This window comes from Lindgomyces ingoldianus (genome assembly GCF_010093535.1).
Source record: "Lindgomyces ingoldianus strain ATCC 200398 unplaced genomic scaffold BDR25scaffold_37, whole genome shotgun sequence".
NCBI classification, from domain to species: domain Eukaryota; kingdom Fungi; phylum Ascomycota; class Dothideomycetes; order Pleosporales; family Lindgomycetaceae; genus Lindgomyces; species Lindgomyces ingoldianus.
In genome coordinates this window covers 601,149-621,242 of record NW_022985198.1, presented here as the reverse complement: position 1 = coordinate 621,242, position 20,094 = coordinate 601,149, and the positions used below count along the sequence as shown (strand labels likewise).

Genomic DNA, 20,094 nt, shown 5'->3' with positions numbered 1-20,094 from the left:
ATAGTTAAGATATTTAGATTATTATAAACTCTTAATTAAAGCTTATTATTAAAGCTAGTGCTAACTAATAATAAGAAAATCTACTAGTTTTAAATAAAGTTACTAGCTTAATTATAAAGGATTTTAATAAGAGTATAAGTTACAGTTTAATTTTACATTATTATAATAGTAATAACTCTACTTAATTCTACTCTTAAGTCTGTTCTTCTTATCCTGCCTATTAGCCTCTTTATTATGTCTTTATGTTTTCTGCTAGTTAGCCTAGATTCTCTTTTAGGCTTATGCTGTGTAATTCTAATAAAGTCTAGAAGAATCTTTATGTTACTAATACTATATTTTATTAATTCTATCTATTTCCTTAAAGGGGTTATAATGTAGTACTTTTTGCCTATAGCTAATTGTTCTAATAGTAGATAATAAATTACTAAGCATAAGTTAAATAAAAAAAGCTTTATTAAGTCTATAATAATTAGTTAAAACTCTAAGCAGATCTTTATTAAGGCATTAGTAATACCCTATACTAGAATAATTTTAATGTGTAATTTATTAATATTTATACTATACTCTCTTTAAGTTACATTAGTAGCAGTTAGTTTATATCTTAGTGTTACTAAAATTTTATAGCTATTATCTAGAAGCTTAGACACTTTTCTTTATTTATTATGTTTACTGCAAATTCTAAGTAGCCTAAGATAATAGTAGAACTTAAACAGCTATAGTGTACTCTAGATTAGCCTAATATAATTACTTAAATATTTAAGTTGCAGCTAAATTCCTTAATAGAGAATATTAAGTTATAGTAAGTGTTTAGTTACTTTACTAGCATTATTTACATAATTAAGTATTAGAAGTAAGGACTTCTCTATGCCTATATCCTACTCTTTATGCACCTAGATAATAGAGATTAGCTCCTATTACCTAATTTTATTAATTATGTTATATAGGCTAAGCGTCTAACACAGTCCTAGGATCCTAATAGTATTCTAACTAATATTATTATAAGGTCTATAGTACACAGTTTTTATAGTAACTTAAATCTATCTACTAGCTACATGCAGGTGCTTTTTAAGTTAGAGTAGCCTTTTTACTAAAAAAATTTTTTAAAGAATTTTACTATAAAAACTATAGTAAAAGAGGATAGTTATTTAATTTATTATTAGTAAAATAATAGCTAAGTCTAGACAGTTAAGTATAAATAACATAAAGTTATAGTTAATAATTAGTAGATTATTTCTTATAGTCTATTCTTATTTAGGTAATATAATGCGCATGTTAATGTAGAAGTCTGCGCATCTATTAAGGCTATTAAATATATTTATAAGTATATATATAAGAGCACTAACTAGGTTACTGTTTATATCTAGGATTAAAATAAAGTTACATCCTACCTACAGTGTTAGTATATTAGCCCTACTAAGGCAGCATAGCAACTGTTTAGTTTTCCTGTACATAAGAAGTAGCCTCTAGTGGTTTGTCTAGCAATTTATCTGCTAGGAGAACATGTAGTATCCTTTTAAAATAATAACAACACAGATGCAGTATGTAGTTATATAGAAGGCGCTTAGTTAACTCTAATAGTGTAGTTTTAGTATAATTCCTAGCACACTAACAGGCTGCATCTACTATACTAGGACTTTCCTATAGATTACTAGTAGAATTTAGCTACATATGCTTAGACTTAGTATTGCAAAACTATAATATCTATTAGGTGTATATATTTTTATAGTCTATCTGCAGGGGAGCGCTTTTATTTATAAATGTTGTTAACTTATATCTTTAGGGCAACTAGCTTTAGTAACCTATGTACTATATAAAGTAAACTTTATTTAATGTTTAAAGACACCTGTTTAGCTTATAGTTTATTATAAAAAGACTAATTTTAGAATTATATCTTTTAAAAACTTTAACTTACAGCTACTAGCTTTTTATTATAATAAATATTTATGTAGGCGCTAGTATTTAGTAACATACTTAATTTAGTAGCTATTTAGACAATGTTTTATGCTAACTTCTTAGATAATCTACCTCTGTAAATAGCCTTTATTAATTCTCTTCTTACTAAATCTAAGCTATTATAAGATTATAGCCTATAAATTCTAAACTAGATACTTTTAAAGTTATATAGTAAAACACTATCTTAATTTAGAATGCTAATGCCCTTATATAATTAAATTTTTGTTACTGTTCCTTTCTTAGTACATAAGCAGATGTTATATAATAATATTGCTAAGTATACTACTTTTACTAAGTCCTATAACTAATTAAATTATAGTTAGAAATTAGTGTTTAATACTATTAAGTCTGCTATGTGTTTAGATCTAAATAACACTTAGTTTTTTATTTAGGGCCTTAGTAGTACTAGTAAAACTTTTTTTTATTAAACATTATGTTTTTAATTTTAGTCTTAGCGTAAGATTGTTCTCTGCGTAGCTTTGTCTAGTATTGCAGTGCTACTTCTTCTAGGTGGCAAAACTGTGCACTTAAGGTTTAAGATACCTATTAAGATTATAAAGAATTTCTTTTATACATTTGCTATAAACTTCTTTACTTCTAAGCTACTTTATAAAACTAGCCTTATTATCTAGAATAAAGTTCTTATGTAGCACTAGTTATGTTTTAAGGCTGTTAATTAAAGTTTTTATAACATACTATAAAGTAAACTACCTTTTAGTAGCATTTTATTAGTATTTAGCAGTAATTTTTTATAAATTCTGCTAGTTGTACCTAAGAGTAGCTAAAGTTAAATAGTGTAGGTATGCCTTTAACAGTCTTCCCTTTAGTGTTGTTTTACAGTTCTAACTTTAACTAAGAACATAAAAATGCACGCTAGGGCTGCAAATTAGGCTTATATAGACTAGATACTCTCTGTATCTAGAGATAAGCAGACACATGTTAATCTGCTCTCTAGTGTCTAGGAGTTTGTCTTTATAAGTTGCTTTTATTTTTATGTATATTTATTAGATATGCTGCGTGTATTTCTAGACTTTACTATTACTATGCGCTTCTTTTAACAGCGCTGTATCCTTGCAGTCTATAATAAGGTAGTTATAGAGATTAATAATATCTTTTTTAGGTATTTTAAGAGTAACGTCTAGGAATTTATGTCTACAGATAAGGTATATTAGACAGAATTAAATAGTGTTAATTATTTTTTAAAAAATTTATTATAGATGTTTAATTTACTTAGTTTACCTTCTACTAGACTTTATTTAAAGGTTAGAGTTTTAGTTATTTTACTTTAGAATCTAAATCCTAAGAAAGGTTTATGTAATAGAACCTAATTATTAGTTACTGCCTTAGGTTAATAAGGCGTGTTTATAACTAGAAGGATTCTAGAGGGTAAATTTAACAGATAAACATAAACTATTACTTAGATTAAATTAGTATTAAAAGATTATAACATCTTACTTTTTTTTATTATACACTATTAGATACTTATCTAGTTATGTTTTATAATGTTTATTAATAAATTATAGGGCTAATTTATAAAGATTATAGGTGTAGACCTAAGGCATTTAGTCTTTATGCATAGACAGCTTTATGTTGCGCTTTCTAGGGTTACAACTGTATCTAGCATATGTATTTTAAACTAGGCTAATTTAATAAGGCGTGTTGTTAATGTTATGTATAAGAAGGTGTTATTATAATCTACTTAGTTATGTGCTGTGTTTTGTGCATATATTAGTAATGCCTAGGTTATAATCTACTGCACTTAAGGCGTAATCTAGCTAATTTAGCTAGGTATAATTTAAAAAGGGCTTTTTTTTACTTTTTTTTTTCTTTTTTATTTTACTTTTTTTGCTTTTTTCTTTTTACAGCCTTTATTTTTTGTCTTTAACATTTATTTTGCTATAGGTATTACTTATAAGCTGTCTAATGCATCTACTTTTTGCTATATTCCTGCTTATAAGTGTTATGCTACTAGCAAGCTATAGTCTAACCTTAGAAAAGATCTATAAAGTTAGTATTAGTAGGCTACCTATTAATTAGTTGCGCTCTACTTTAGTTTTACTAGTAAAAAAGTGTAGTTAGTAGACTATTTTTATATAAACATATATACTATTACTTCTTTAGTTACTAAGCTAATAGTGTTAGGCATATAACATCCCTCTGTTATCCACCTGTCCCCTGCTATATATACTAGAATATTAGGGTTGTCTACTTAATTAGCTATTTAATGTTTTTAGTAGTTTTGTAAATTAGATGTAGTAAAGTTATTATTAGAATATTAACCTCTAATATCTACTTACTTTATAGACATCTTTCTAGGGTTAGAACAACATAGTCTAGGAGTAGCCTTTCTAGAATAGTCTGCTTTATGTTCTAACTTTATCTAGTACTAGATCTAACATTTCTTTATTTAAATTTATTTATAATTAGCGTCTACTAAGGCTAATGTTTAAGGCTAATAGTATTAATTTCCCTTAGCATGTTTATATAGACAAGGTTGTGCCCTGTTATTATTAGGCGCAGTTAAAGGAATTTTATAGTTCTAAACCTTTAAATGTTTAGACTTAGCCTTATGCACATTAAGTTAGTAATTATATCTGCTAGAGTTTAGCTATTTACTTACTAGAAATTCTAGGCTTATACACTCTTTAGTTATAATCTATGTTGTTCTTCTATAGCTAACTAGTATTCTAGTTAATTAGCTTACTTACTTTCTTTTTTACTTATAAATAATAATCTAGACTATAAAAGTATCTTACCTAAGATACACTTTAAATTTAATAATATATGCTTTATATCTTTAAGTAAATATTTTAATCTAGAGACTAATAATAATTATTAGATAGTGTAAGAAAAATATTAGGTTATTACCTAAGTTAATAACAATACTGTTTAGTAGAAAAGGGAGGAAAAATAAAAGATACAACATTTATAGTAGCAGAAATGTTAATTTATAGATTAGATAACCTACTTAACTTAAACTAATATCTAGCATCTTATAGTTACGCGTAGGAATAGTTTATATAATTATTATTTTACTTAATTTTATTCTTTATTAGTATTAATTTACTAAAGTTTATAAATTACTTTACACTTATTTATCTAAAGTTTTTCTATTTACTAATAGACTTAAGCTGCTATTAGCTTTATATCTATTGCATTTGTTAAGGCTAACTATTATTATTAGTAGGTATTATACTATTATCTATTTGCTTTGCTAGGTGGCATTCTGTTAAAAGCTGCCTACTATCTAGCATGCAGTTTTTAATTTTTTTATATAAAATTTTTTTTTTTTTTAGGTATTTATAGGCCTAAGCGCCTTTTTATAGTGTTGTGTAGTAATTACTGTTATATTAAAATTTATTAGATTAGGCTAGAGATTGCTGTTATCTAAAGGAGTTATCTTTATACTGCTTACATTTCCTGCTTTTAGTGTTGCTGCTAACTTTTTTACTATATTTTTATATGTTGCTACTAGAGTTTTTAATATTATAGCTAGATTTTTTATATTTGCTACTAGACTTTATGTTACTTAACTAGATTTTAACCTTACTATCTAATTTTTCTAATTCTAATTAGTCTAAATCTAGCTCTACTTCTAGCTAATTAGCCTAGGTAATTAATAGCAGAAGATTATGCTATTCTCTAATCTTGTAACTATATTTACATAGCTAGCTAATAGAGTTCTCTATTTTGCTAATAGTATTAGTTATACCTGCTACTAGACTCTGCATAAGTTAGGAACATCTAGCTATTAACATCTAATAGACATTAACAGTATAGTTAAGATTTATGCTAATATTACTACTAAAATTATAGTAGCTTGTAGCTAGAGTTAGGAGGGCTTACTTCTACTTTTAATAGTATTTTAAAGGCTTAAGTTCTTTGTCTAGAAGATTATTTCTAGAAATCTTACACTTTTTAAGTATAGTGTTAATTAATTACTAATTGCTACTAAATGCATATTCTATATACTATTAAAGTCTAGTAGAGTTAGCTGTGTATCTAACACTTACAGTTATAAAACAAACACTTAGCCCCTTTACTTTTATAATAGTAGCATGCGCACAAACTTTTAAGAAAGCCTTAAATAGTAACGCATATTAGAAATTTTTTACTAGATGCTACACATTATTTATAAGAAATCTGCTTAGCCCTTACTATAAACGCCTAGATAGCCTTAGCGCTCTGTAATTTATCTATGTTTAGAGACATAGTAATACTATTACTATGCTTATCTACCTACAGTTAAAGGTATACTAGCTAATTTTATAGAAACTAGTGTAATTTATAGAATGCATTAGAAAATATCTTCTTATTCTAAACAATCTAACTATTTGCTACTAGGTTAGTCTAGTAGTTATTCTAAATAACCTTTTTACTATTAACTATAATAATTCTCTGTTTTTTAGACAGATTATATTTAGATAAGGCTGTATTCTTAGATTTATAGAGAGGATTAGTTTAAGTAGGCAAGGTGTAGCTAGATTTAGTAGAGGTTTAGTGTTATGTAAAATCTTCTAGTAACTGCTATCTAAATTTAGGCAGGAAGAAACCTATTAGATTCTGTCTTTATATTAGGTTTTCTCTAGCTAATTAATGCAGCTTTTAGAATGCAAGAGCATACTCTAATTCTTAGTTTATGCTAGTATCTAGCTAATTTTAGTAGTTCTCCTGCGCTTTGCTGTTGTTATTATTACTACCTTCTTTAATATTTCTACTTTTACTATTGCTAGCTTTATTATTACTATTACCTTTAGTAGTATTTTCTTTATTTATATTATTATTATTATTTTATAGTTCTTTATTACCTAGACTAAACTATAATAAGTAACTATTACTTAAATAGTTATTATTATTTACTACCTAGTTATTATAGACATTATCTATGTTTATTTTATTAAAATTAGCTATTAAGGTTACTAGTTTTAAAGGTTTCTTACTAGTAAACCTAGTGCGCATAGATTAGAGCGCTTAAAAACATTAGCATCTAGGACAATCCTACAGTATATAGCTAGATTATTATTAGAAGTTAGTAGTTACTTTACTAGACTTAGCTTTTTTAGTTTCCTTACTATTAAGATTGCTAAGGCTTAGGCAGAGAGCGTTAGGCCTATTTGCTGTCTAATGTTAGTTGTATTTTATTATCTGCTAGCATTAGACTAGCTATATATACTTACTCTTACTTATTATTAACATAGAGCCCTTTGTTAAAGTTTTATAGTTAAGTAAAGGAGTAAGAGAGGCAATTAGTAGACATATATTAGATGCTGGCCTGTGCGCTAAGCGAGACGCCTGATTATGTCATCCAAGCTTCTGAAAAGGAAGGCTAATACCTGCTCGTTTAGGTATTACTATATCTGTTGAATGGGCTCTTTTAGCTAGCTGCTTATGGTATGAGCACTTAAGTAGTAAGAGTAAGAGTAGTGTACGGTGTGCACAGCGTACGAAGTAGGGTAGGGTGGGGGCAACAGGTTTCTGGTCATTGCTCTCTGCCTTTTCTTCCGCACGGAGGAAAGGGGGAATATCTACATGTTCTCGCACGGAGGTTCGCGCACGAGCATCATGTGACATAGTTACGTGATCCTTCTCGTGCGCAATAACTAGTATCTAGACTGTAACGCTGCTGCTGCGTACGGACAATATCAGATTGTCAGGAAGAATTCTAAGATGGGAAAAAGCGTCTGTAGGAATAGAAAACAAGGAATACTATTAGCAGCACTTTTATTAAAATAGTAATAATAACGGCATATTTATTTTATAAGTATACATTGCATATTAGCAGCTTTTTAATGCATTCACGTGATGAATGTGGTCATGTAGTCACGTGCCTTCCTTGTACAATACTTTGACGTTAATGTAACTTCACTTTGCAGTAGTAGTAGTAGTAGTAATAGCGACAGCGAGAGCGAGATACCAATAGTGATAGCGATAGCGACAGCGAGACACCAACAGCGACAGCAACTCCAACAGCGACAGCAACACCAACAGCGACAGCAACACCAACAGCGACGGAACGGCAACGGCAACAGCAGAACGCATGAAAAAAGCCAGAGTCCAGCTTTCCAAGCCGCAAGTCTGACTCTTTGATGAGCGCCACCATGAAGTGGACACGAAAAGGCGATCCGACTTAGTTCTGATTCGTTGCTTTCTCGGAGCTGTCCAGCGCTCTTCGCCGCCACGCAGCCAGAAGCGATGCTGTCACGAAGCAATGCAGCCAATCCCACTGCGAAGATCGCCCCACAAATTGACATTTGAGTGAGGGGAACTCGCATTTCCGTGTGAAGATCGCACGCCGACATGCAGCGCCACTGATTCCAGCATGAAAGATCAGTTGTGATCTTTGTACTGACTACTTTTTTTTGGCGCGTGCGGGTTAGGAAGCATTCCCATCTGCAAGCCCCCCACACATCACAGCATGGTCCAAAAAAGTCAACTCCAAGCTGATATTTTGCATCGGCAGAGAAGAAGGCCACCTTTTGCCGCTTCAGTCATGGGATCCCTTAAGTTCAAGGGTAAGAACTCGCACGTCCGCATTGGCTGGCAGAGTTGATAAAAGGTGAGTGGAAAAGTTGTTGTATTGCATAAGGAGCACAGCTCCAGCTGTGTACCTTACACTACGCAGTAGCTCCTACATCAGTTGGTGTAAACATTTTCAACTAATACTACCTCACTCCACTGGGTATACCTGTGATTTCAACAGGAGTCTGCGTCCCTATTCGACGGACTTAGATTCGCACATCGAGTTCGTTGACGAGCCGGATTGGCCGAACCATGGGCCACCCGAAAGAGAGTCAGAGACCGGTCAAGATCCCAGTCGATCGATAATGGGGATTGCTATCCTCCAGACCCACAATTCTAACCTCTTCTTTCAGCTCATGCAACAAATTGCAAGGGAAGAAAATGCGGCTTGATTAGCTGCAGGGGGGACAGTTGCCAGATCCAAAATATCCTGAGCAAGCAACCAATCACAGGTCCTGCGAGGCGGTGAAAAGCCTTCGGGATTTGCTGAACACGTGGCAGGGCTCGGGCGCTGTGACCCTTGAAGAAAGGACAAACTGGCGACAAACCCGGAGCATCCGGCCGCCCTGCCCTCCGCCTCCCTTCCGTCAAGGGGCTGAGGGTGCTTGACTCGTTGTGGCAGTGCAGGTATTGATGTGTTCAAGCCAAGGCGCCCACCAATTACGGGAGGATCTTGGGGACACAGACCTGAAGAGTCCGTCGCTACTTTAAATTAGCGATCGCGCATCATAACGCTAAGGTAGTCCCCGCTAACGCAAAGAAGATCAGCTATGCGAAAAATCGCGGTATGTTGAGAACGAGCTCTTCCCAGTGCAACATTTTTTTATGCGACTAGACGAAAGAGAGAGCCGCATCCTGATCATAAGCCGCAGTTAAAAGGACGCACAAGCAAGTAGAGGAGAGGTAGCTGTAGTTGTAGTGCATATGTAAGAGGCATTCTTGTCGAAGACGATACACAGAGCAGCGTCGCCATCTGATTTGACGTCTACTAAATACTGCTTGAAGACGACGTAGATTGAACAATAGGGTCATGGTCTATGAGAAAAGTTAATAGAACGAAGCATCGTGTATCAAAGCCGAGCTGATGCGGAAAGTCAGTCCTCACCCCGCTAGGGCTTGACGAGCGACAAATAATATCAGCCTATGTATCTTATCTACGCTTAACACTTGAGCTAAAATCACCGAATAGGATCGTAATCGCAATGAGTACTTGCTTAAATATATCTTTCTAATTCTCTACAGACTTACGAGATCCATTCCATTCGCGGGCACTAACCTTTTTCATATAAGCCATAAATGTACACGAACGGGACACACGATATGTCCATTATTCATGGAACGTAATAGGTTAGTCCTAACCAGATCTCCACTATTCTCACTTCCGCCAGTCTGTTTCGGTGTCTCACTTCAACGAGTATGAGCCTCGACCCATTCATGAAGCGCCCACTGATCGGCCTCAAAACATTCTAGAGAAAGCTCAAAGCCAAGCTCACTAGCAGCTTTCTGAAGACGATTAACCCTAGCAACTGCCTGAGCTACTTCAGTGGCATGGCTAGTGGCGGCCAACGCCGCGTGCGCCGCAAGAGCAGTCGCAGTGAGGCATTGCGGGGTGGGTGTACGGATTGATTGTTGTGGAGAGCTATCAGAAGAGTGACCCTCGATGTTTAGGTTCGAAGGAGTGGTAGATGCTGTAGGGGGATCCTTGAAGGCTGCATTTGGAAGTTCAGTGGGAGGCCCATCGTTGCCTGGCTGGTTGAGAGTTGCGACAAGCCCCGAAATGTTGTGAATTAAAGGCTCGGTGGTAGTGGGGGAAGTGAGTGTCTTAAGTTTATGCCTTTGGAAATTGTTAGCAACAGCGAATTGCAGAAAGATGTAATACATTTCTTTCTACCAATTTCTTTCGACCGTACGGGTGAAGTTAAGTGAACACCATTCTATTAGGAAAAAAACTGTTGAGAAAGAAGACTTGGTATAACTTGATACCCAAACCCGAAACCACGATAGAGGGGTTGGTAGATACGGAAGTATTGACGGTATATGAAATGGAAAGTCAGCAGTGGTCAAGACAGGGGCTACACAGGACGATACACGCCAAGGTAGAACTCTGGTTAAGCAACCGGCGGATCAAGAGACGAGATGGGTACGTACTCGCAGGAATCATTGCCACAGTAGGCCCTGGACGCCATGACTGATTTGAGGGACTGTTGGAGTGTGAGGGACTGTTGGAGTGATATTGTTTATGAATGTAAAGCAAATGAAGTGTTGCTGAGAAATAGTAGCAATTAGAACGAGGTCGTTTCGATGGGATGTTAGGAGCAGTTTATATGTCCTCGGCAATGGACCCGCGGTAGAAGAGGGGTGGGCAGGAGGGGATTTACAGATTTCCTTTTGCGTGCTGAGTCTGTCCGAGCAACACTAGATAATCCTAGCACGATCAAGGCGTACAAGGCGTTCCTCCAATCGCGTACATCATAGCTGGCTGTGGAAGTGGATAGGTGCATGTCGGCTCTCCATGCTGCACCATGTATCGGACTGGGTAGAGCGTTGCTAGCCACTCAGGAAAGGTGCCGAGACGCCACCTAAGCGGTAGAGCAACGGCTATCTTGATCGCAATCCATGTAATCAACCGTGACTATCGAGAGGTCTCGGTTAACAATGAACAACGAGGGTGGGCTATGAAACGAAAGGCTCGTGCTCTCAAGAACGCCCATTCCGTCGCACTAGTACTTCGTTGACTTTAATTGCACCAAGGCGGTTCATAGAACAAGACGCTCGAATACTCTCTAGACAGCTTGCATCCGCTAGGTAGTACAGCAACGGGAGAGGGCACGCAACGCTATTCGTGGCCAATTCCCGCAATTAGGACCAGGTAGCAGCATGGTCCGCTCGGAAGAAATGCGAACAATAATTTTTTTTTTTTTTTTTTTTCAAACGATGCACGAAGCCTGCGCTTTCGACATGCAGTCTGGCAGCAACGGAAATTGCGAGCACAAATTTGTGGAGTACAGGTCTCATCCGAGAGGCAAAATGGCACCCATGGCGGATCACGACATGCGGCTCTCGCAGTGGGTGGCAGCATGAAAGGCGTCGATACTGACCCGTGGGAGGCTGATATTCTGCTGCCTAAGATCAGGCGGAATAGCCAGGGGGAGAGGGGTCAGTGCAGGTGGGGGCTGCGAGCGATCTTGCGAAGCCACTGATGAACGTGCATATAAGTGCATCGCGCAACGGGTGAGGACAGGCCCGCTGGGGCAGAGCGGCAGCGTAATCGAGATATCTTGAAGTAGGTGGTATGCGGCCATGTGCCCTGATAAAAAGTAGCGCAAATAATGGCGTTTCAAAGGGGAAGCCGTCTGCACACGCTGACTTAACACCACCGACGAAGTGATGCTCTGCTACGCGTTGGAATTTGCCTCATGCATGACTGTAATTCCACGATGACAGCTCACTTGCAGCCCCCGAGTGGCCCGAGCGAGAATGGTCTGAGGGAAGCCAAGCAGCTCGATGCTGGAGTATTTCTAACCATCAGGTTCAACATTTCGTTGTCCTCTTACGACAGCAACCTTGCGACAGGGCTTGTCGGATAAACTTAACCCTGCCTTTTAAAAAGACATAAAGGTTCTCTGCTTCGCGAGCAAGCCAGGCTGTCTCGTGACTCCATTTCCCCATTCATCGTTCCCTTATAAATCGCTAGTGCTTTCATTGTGTTGTCGTTGCCGCCGCTACTTTTCTTAGATCGCTTGTGCTGTTCTCTCGTTCGAGTCCGACTTTATTTCTTAGGCTCTACCCCCGTCTTATTTCATCGCTATCTTTATCCCTTCTCTTCAATTTTCTCATCTTCTCGTTCGCCATCCGGCTTCCGGTGATTCTTGGTCTCCACGGCGCCGTGGCTGTCGTTCGAATAAGCACAAACCTCCGCGGGAAGACCCCGCACTAATTTTAGATCCGGCGATCCCTGCTCGTCCACGCGAACCCTCGTTCCAGTCAAACGCCAACTTTTCCGGAATGTTTGACGAAATACCACGAGCCAATCTTTAAAATTAACTCAAGTACAACATCAATACCCGTTCACGGCGACACCCTGACTACTCCTCTTTGGTGTATGGTTGAAGTAAAATCCATCTACGGAGTTCGCTCCTGGGTAACCAGAACTTCAACTAATCTCACGAAGGGAACGCTCCTGTGAAAATGAAAGCCATTAATGCTGGCACAGCTGTTGGCGAGACCCACTTTGTAGACAAGGACACACTTCTTCTGACGTTTAATTGGACATCAAGTTTTATCAGTGTCATTCTGTCAAAGCGACCCGTACGCTCATCCCGATTTCTCTGTGACTCAGGAGAGGCTATTTTATTGAAACTTCTGGTAAATTTTTCCACAAAATCTGCTTTCTTCAAGTACTTGTTGTACAGCCAAATGGTCCCTACCCTTCCTTGATGGAAGAAGCAAAAGAGAACGTACGAGGTGAAGTAATGGTTTGGCTCCCTTGGGCACCAATGACCTGGTTAGGCTCGGAAACGTACTTTAATAGCATGATAAGCTATGCGAAGTGGAACCCACACAAGTAGTTGGTGGGATCATGATCGAGAAGGCGTCATAAGGAGGACGATGTAAGCTTGCGCGTCTGCATTCGTGTAAATTCGACCGCAAACCCGCCTAGCGAATTACTGGGTTTTGTTGGAAACTTCTGAACGTTGCCGAAATGCCACTGCTGGAATAGGAACTCGGTGGGTGTCGGGCGGAGAAGAAGACCAACGGATCCGTACAATAGCACCAATCCAGCCATGTGGTCAACAAGCCAGGAAGACGTAAAATCCGCACGCTCCTATTGGCCGCTAGGTTCTGCTTGTGGTGGTCAAACTGCTGTGATGAGGTTCCGTGACAGGCCGAATCCGCCTAACCATGAAAACGGACCGCCTAGACCTATCAAAATTCTCATCGATCAAAAACGGGCCTGCACAGCTCTCCAGACCCACAATTTCGTCTCCTGTCTCCACCATGACCGGGATCGTGTTTCGCCTCATGCAATCTGTGGCGTGGGGGAAAAAAACCCCCCTGCACGATAGTGGTGGGGTGCGCTGCCAACTCCTCGTTCTGCAAGCGTTGGCATTCGGGATCACGTCTCGCTGGCCAAGGGTGCTTGGTGGGGAAGCGAATCGTGGCTGTCATGGGCGGTGAATAGGTGCAGGGATTCGCTGTGCACATCCAGCAAACCGCAAGCCCAGGGCTAGGATCGGGCGCAGAAACGCTATGACCTGAAATCATTGCAGCTATCTAGTGCCAAAATGGTCCTACCAAAGGAAGCCGCGCGAACGCTGACTTCCTTATAGCGGTGCACCTAAGTTCAACATAATTTTTCACGTTCAACACACAGGGCTTGAACATGCACTCGCAATATTGGGACCATTATGCACACCGAATTGAAGGCAGATTAAGAGCGCTCGTTGTAGGAATGGTGAGACCATGCCTCGTAAGCTGAACAATTTCGAGAGAAGACAAAGAGGCTAATTCAATCAAACTGATGCTTTGCGCGCGACTTTAGTGCTAAAGTAAAATTCTCGCAGGAAGATATCGAACGAATTTTGCCTGTTGCTGGACTTGTGAACGTTCAACTTCGCTGCGGCTAGATGCGATGATAGTCTTAAAGTAAGAAGATGACAAGAGGGAAAAGCTGATGTGAGCTACCTGGAATTCGAACTCAGCTTTCGGGCCCACAAAAGAGAACCGGAAAACGGCGTCATGGTGTTGCGGTGGAGCGTACGATTTGGTTAGAATATTAAGAGGACAGGTAAGGGCAAAAATAAGAGTCCAAAGCCAGATCGTGACCTCAGCAGTTGGGGTAAGAAGGCACAACACGATCATTATCGCATGAACACGAGCACTTGTTTCTACCCATTCATCTCTTGCTAGACAAACTCAGAATTGAAGTTGCCTATTCGTTGGTAAAGGGGGCGACCACTTATCCACAAACTGGGCGACGACGCACGATCTCAGGACCAAATTCCATGCAGCTGCATTCTGAAAGAGCAGGGTATTTTTGACGTGTATTTTGGTCTGAACTAGAATGACTCCGGTATTTATTCGTGCAGGGAAGGAATTGCTAGCCTACCTAGGAATAAACGCACGAATAACGCCAGAATAGAGGACTAGGAATTGAAAAAGTACATGTAAGATTCAAGGAGCTGAAATAGGTTTCCTCCTTCAGCTTTGCTTAACCCCCGTTTTGTATCATTGTAATATCAGACTGAGTTTAGTGAAAGCTCTGAGTATCGTGTTCGAGAGCCAGCAAAGCTGCACAGAATTAGAGCTTCTGCCAACATTCACTTCTTCTTACGGTACACATTAGAAGGTCTCCCCGTAGATCACTTTCTGCCTCATGAGAGCCACCGGTGATCATGAAACATTTTCACGGAGAATACAATGCACCACAAAGGGAACATAATGTTTTCATAGTTCAGGGTGATAACAGCTCTATACAGCCCCCAGTACTCTCAAATCTAGGGCTTCATTACAGCACTTTAAGTCATTGACTATGAGTCCCGATCCATTCCTGAAGCCCCCATTGCTCTACCTCAAAAAATTTGCGAGGAAGCTCAAAGCTAAGATCGTTGGCAGCGTTCTGAATGCAATCGACCTTCGCAGTTACTCGAGCTGCTTCAGCGGCATGGTTGCTGACAGTTGCCACGAAATGCGCCGTGAGTGCGGCCACTGTGAGAACTTGCGGCGCTGGGATGCGGGCTTGTTGTTCTTGAATGCCATTGGTAGAGTGACACTCGGTGCGCAGCGCCTTAGGAGAGGTACGGGCTACAATGTAGTCCTCCAAGGCTGTATGTGGAGGCCCGGTAGGAGGCTCGAAGCTGTTATCTTGCATGTTGGAGGATACAACAAGCGCTGCGGGTTTGGGAACTAGTGAGACGGTGGCAGTGAGAGGAGTTGGATTCCGGGTTCTTTGCCTTTGGCATTAGTCAGCGGCAGTGGACTGGATAAGATGTATGATGGTTCTTAAAGGAGGTGGATTAATGGCTTGATGCAGAAGTTTTCAGAGTACACGTAGTGGTATGCGTCAGATCGAAATGAAAAGCCACCAATACGCAAGATAGGAGTAGCCTAAGAAGTTCAACAGCAGAAGGAGACGGTTAGACAAGCGACTGAAGCTGCTACATATGGGGTGGGCACATACATGCTAGAGGCACTGTTAAAGTGGGTACTGGATGCCATGGCTGGTTATAGAGACGGCCGTATGAGTGTAATTGGTGGATTAGAAGCAACCTGATTATTCCTGAGGATAGGCAGTAACTAAAGCGAGTTCTTCTGAATGGGATGCCAGCAGTAGTCTGTCATATCATCTCTCGATGGGCCCATTGGAGTGGATTGGAGGTTCCTTTTTCTTCGTATGCTGAGGTCCTCCCGTGGCCAGTGGCAGTATTGAAAATTATGGAACATACGGCACAAATGGTGGTCGGCCCAATGTCACATGGTGAGCGAACGTACTATTAGAAAGACGCACGCCCGGTCGCGATTTGGACCATAGATTAGACCCGACAGGGCCATGCGCGTTACCCTGAGATACCACTTCTATTTTAGCAGAGAGTACTTCAGCCATTGAAAAGACCTGAGGTGCGATATGCACCTTCACTCGCTGCCAAGACTGAAACTGCCATGGTGTTAGTGGAATGGTAGATTGCGAGGTGGACAAATTAAACGCCGTCAGACTGAGGAACGAAGGGCGGTGGATTTGGCAATGAGCTAGGCTCAATCCCTCAGGGCTGCAGCGCTTTGAGGGGTCAGACCAGGCTCTGCGGTGTTAAAAAGTCTAACCGAATACGGCCTGTGAGGCACGACACCGCATAAAGGCGTTGCTGCCCACAGTGAGTGGGTGATGATATCTGCTGCCTAACCCCAGGTGGGAATAGATAGGAGGACAAGGAGGGGTATGGGATTCCGGACGGAGATCGCCAACCTGCACGGGCCGTGGGGGTGCGCCAACTCCCGCCTGCTGTTTGGCGAGGCCATTGTGAGTGCTGAATTCGCACCGGAATCGCAGAGCCGCACTCATCATAAATACCGCAATATATTTTCTATAAGTCACATGACTCCATTTTATTTCTCCATTAACCTTGGAGGCTCAGTAAGGCTTTCATCCTCTCTGAGGATCTCTCCCCCTCTGTCCTGACCTTTCGCTTTCCGCTCATTCGTTCTATTCTCTTAGTACGTTCCTAGCTTCCTCCGTCTATTTTGCCCCCGGGTTTTCTTCCGCTATTCTCCCCTCTTGAAATTGTTTCCCCCTTCCTTTCTCTCTCCGCTTCCCCTTTGGTCAATACTTCAACCAATCCAAAATCAGCGTCCCATTGCACAGCATCGCTTGCGGAAGCAGGCGGCAGGCAGGCAATTTAGATTTCGTTGGAATAAACGACCGAGGTTTGGGAAGGGCCTGCACTAATTTGGCCTTTGTCATCCTTATCCCTCGGGTCCATTCACTGTGACAGACCCTACAAAGAATCGTAGGGCCGACGACTTCGAAGGGCCAGGGCAAGAATAATTCGAGGTGGAAATTCAAGGTACTTCAAAGATGCATTGACGAATCCGCTATTCACTGCAGCATCCAAGTCAGACACTATTACGCTGCGATCTGTTCATTGCGTACTGGCTCTGCACTTGCCCTACGTAGATGCACCAAGAAATGTGGTCGCGGTCGAAGCTGACATCACGGCGTAAGGAGTGTTATTAACCCGAGACCATTGAAAGCGGAACGGAGTTCGCGCGCCAAAGGAGGTGACACGAGAAGCCACAGCTATAGGTAGGTGGTAGAGTTTAGAAGGGGGTGCCAGCCCACTTATTCATAAGGAGGAGATCTTCCGAGTCTGACTTAAACACTGGTGGCAACTTCCTAAGGCCTACTGAGATATATGAGCCCGATCATTTTCCGGCCATACAACACATTATAGTCTCTAGATTTAGTCAGTAAATGGGGCGAGGAAGCGATTCAATCCCAGTTCCAACCAATCTAAAAAGGCCCACCTCAAGCCCCCACCCTCAGCTATCGCATCGAGGTCCTCCTCCCAATGACATTGTACCAAACCAAACTTCTGAATTGCCTACCCGTCAATTCAGCGGAAGCAATAGAATAGAACGATTTCCCTCTAGTGATCAAATACGCGACGCCGGTATTACTTGCTTTCTAGCACATGTACCGGGCGTATGGCAGGCTTTTATTGCCCTCCATAGAACTCTGTTGCAAGAACAGCATGACTTTTTCCTTGCATCGCAAGATGCAATTGTTACTCCAAGCCCTGGAAATTAGAAGGTTAACGTGCCTCCCTGCGTAGCGAGACACCCTGTGTGGCGAGACAAATGAGGGGTACTTTGACTTTGAGCAAGTAGAAAGCTCACGCGCACAACGAATATTGCTATAGCTTTATGAAAATAATCTGCTGTAGCTAACCTTAAATGTCTATGATCCACTCTTCCTTAAAAATTACGTTCGTATTGTTGTGTCCGAGCCTGATTTATAGCACCTTCTTTCGTGGCGTAACAGACTTCCCTCCCTATAGTGCTAACCTTAAGTCCTTACCGCTCCAAATTTTCGTAGAATAGCCTTGTCCGAGCCTCAGAACCTCCCTCTGATGCTAGGAAGTCATCATCAGCCCTATGCGCGTTGCGGGGCGCAATTTCGTGCAGGGCCGCCACGTCGATCGGTACCTCCAGCGGAAGCGAGTCACCGATCCTGGCTAATGCGAGTGACCCTGCACCTCCCACTTTACACGACGTAGTATATCCGTGGGTATTTTACTGTAAGATATGTGGCCGCGTGGATCGCACAAGCGCTCGGAATATCCTAATCTAACCCAGGATCGGGAGCAGCGCCGCGACTTAAAAAGGCTTAGCGCTTATTTAGTCAGCCAACGCGTCTCAGCGTCGAAACCAGCTTCGACAACAGCCATCCTATACACTTCGAGATGCGGTCTGTAGCGATACCTACTTTGGTAACGTCAAAACATACCATCGCGTCGCCATCGAGCGCCGAAATCCGCTGATATCCCCTCCGCTGATTGAACGAAAGGGAGGGTTGCAGATAATAAGTAAATAGGTGAGATCATGAGGGGTATTTGTTGTTATTTGAACCCTAAAGATTTTCAATGAGGACACAGACAGAGATACTCTATATCTAACTTTAGAAACAGGAATCTAACGAGCGTCGTCTACTTCTATACCGCCCTCTTTCCATTCTCCCCCCTAATCCCCCTAATCCCCCAAAAACTCCCAACCCCCTCCCCTCCCGGCATTCCATTCCATCCCCATATTCCACAACCCCAACCCCAAGGCTCAAAGCTAAACACAATGCGCCAACCCCCCACCACAACTATCCTTCCCCCCACAAACTGCCTTCGGTTCGACCGTCCAATCTCCAGTACACAGCCAAAGACTATTCCAAGCGTCTCCCGAATTAAAATCGCATTTCCCGAGCACGTTGCAGAGAGTTCTGCGGAGGGGGGCGGGGTCCCAACCTAATATCACACATTCAGTAAAGTACTTTAAAAGAGCTGGGGGGTTAGGATGGAGAGTAGTTGGTGAAAATGGGTGGAATTGTAGGGAGGGGTTATTGGATGGGTGACGGTTTTGGGGAGGAAATTACCGTTCTGGTCAATCAACCACCAGCCGCAGTACACAGCACCGGGATTGCATTTTGTGGCGCGGGCAGAGAGGTCGTTAGGACTGGGGGAAGCCGCAGGGGAGGCGGAGATGGCGGATGTAAGGGCTAAGAGGGTGAGAGCGGAGAGCTTCATGATGGCGAGATGGCGAGATGGGTTGTTTTGAGAAAATGGGTTGTTGGAGGATTGATAGAGTTGAAGGGTGTGATTTTTGTGATGGTGGTTGTGGGAGGGGAATAGGATTAAATATATGGAGTGGAAGGTCGGGTTGTGGGATATCTACCGTGTTTCCAGGAGGTTGGCGTGATGAGAATGGATGAACATGAGATGCCACCGTACCACCTCCCAGCTACTCTCCTCACCGATATATACCGGCTCTACCGCCTCTTGCATCGCAAGCAACTCCGTACAGAAGTAAAGCTTTGAGACATACACGCGTCCACAACAAATAGAAGTGAACAAGAACAATCCTTTCACTTTAAGTCTAACTGTTGTAAGACCAACCTAACATATATTCAGCTACTCGCTTCACCGGTACATGCCGGCTACACCGCGCGCCCCATGCAACAGATCAGGATAGAAACAAAGACCTGAAGATGCCAATAGGAAAAGAGAAGAACTTTATTATTTCACGTGTCCAACTAATCTGTACTCTTCTCCAAAGCCTACGTTAAAATTAGTTGTACTATCATCTTCTCGTAGTTCAATCAATTTCGCTTCTGCCCAGAGTGCCCTGTTTAGTGCGACATGAGACCGCTCAAACGAGCTAGACCCGACGCGGCGAACTGAACAAGAATTCACCTGCATGAGCTGAGCGTTAACACACGCATGTACACTGAGTTCGGATAGGTCCACCCATGTCCACTACCCACCCTCCATGAGCTATATCTACACCGTCACGTAGCGACAGAACCTGATTTTTCGGCATGCACAAGCTACTAACTACATGTGTTGCCGCATTGAAACGCTGCGG

The 20,094-nt window shown here is 40.8% G+C and overlaps 3 protein-coding genes across 3 annotated transcripts; 2 read left to right on the top strand and 1 right to left on the bottom strand.

Annotated features, from left to right (window-relative positions):
• Positions 1-7,251: 7,251 nt before the first annotated feature.
• On the top strand, positions 7,252-9,348 carry BDR25DRAFT_360304 (uncharacterized protein; the record flags this gene model as incomplete). The annotated part of the gene is made up of 13 exons (XM_033696227.1): positions 7,252-7,298; positions 7,425-7,517; positions 7,608-7,632; positions 7,774-8,026; positions 8,058-8,208; positions 8,257-8,286; positions 8,351-8,509; positions 8,576-8,766; positions 8,826-8,882; positions 8,908-8,966; positions 8,999-9,087; positions 9,117-9,166; positions 9,236-9,348. 13 exons carry the CDS (start codon positions 7,252-7,254, stop codon positions 9,346-9,348), a joined length of 1,317 nt encoding a protein of 438 aa, XP_033542622.1.
• Positions 9,349-9,460: 112 nt separating this feature from the next.
• On the bottom strand, positions 9,461-15,654 carry BDR25DRAFT_360303 (uncharacterized protein; the record flags this gene model as incomplete). The annotated part of the gene is made up of 43 exons (XM_033696226.1): positions 9,461-9,581; positions 9,655-9,681; positions 9,717-9,748; positions 9,781-9,877; positions 9,920-10,306; positions 10,364-10,544; positions 10,576-10,660; positions 10,693-10,867; positions 10,941-11,074; positions 11,106-11,168; positions 11,194-11,308; positions 11,339-11,357; positions 11,406-11,482; positions 11,521-11,668; positions 11,712-11,885; positions 11,915-11,990; positions 12,027-12,060; positions 12,129-12,224; positions 12,260-12,405; positions 12,440-12,467; positions 12,537-12,623; positions 12,649-12,701; positions 12,732-12,895; positions 12,934-12,973; positions 13,033-13,087; positions 13,125-13,195; positions 13,225-13,335; positions 13,374-13,463; positions 13,534-13,699; positions 13,728-13,810; positions 13,845-13,976; positions 14,050-14,095; positions 14,132-14,353; positions 14,389-14,442; positions 14,470-14,526; positions 14,598-14,682; positions 14,718-14,763; positions 14,807-14,845; positions 14,883-14,962; positions 15,004-15,329; positions 15,380-15,451; positions 15,521-15,579; positions 15,622-15,654. The coding sequence occupies 43 exons, from the start codon at positions 15,652-15,654 to the stop codon at positions 9,461-9,463; spliced, it is 4,386 nt and encodes a 1,461-aa protein (XP_033542621.1).
• Positions 15,655-15,688: 34 nt separating this feature from the next.
• BDR25DRAFT_360302 (uncharacterized protein) lies at positions 15,689-19,715 on the top strand (the record flags this gene model as incomplete). Its single annotated transcript, XM_033696225.1, has 28 exons — positions 15,689-15,725; positions 15,800-15,863; positions 15,890-15,941; positions 16,004-16,027; positions 16,090-16,140; positions 16,198-16,255; positions 16,308-16,348; positions 16,376-16,638; positions 16,693-16,785; positions 16,829-16,940; positions 16,978-17,183; positions 17,218-17,244; positions 17,317-17,429; positions 17,466-17,749; positions 17,799-17,849; positions 17,910-17,963; positions 18,062-18,105; positions 18,151-18,253; positions 18,295-18,366; positions 18,398-18,537; positions 18,621-18,969; positions 19,038-19,106; positions 19,135-19,236; positions 19,274-19,323; positions 19,362-19,383; positions 19,416-19,527; positions 19,574-19,614; positions 19,641-19,715. 28 exons carry the CDS (start codon positions 15,689-15,691, stop codon positions 19,713-19,715), a joined length of 2,709 nt encoding a protein of 902 aa, XP_033542620.1.
• Positions 19,716-20,094: the final 379 nt, after the last annotated feature.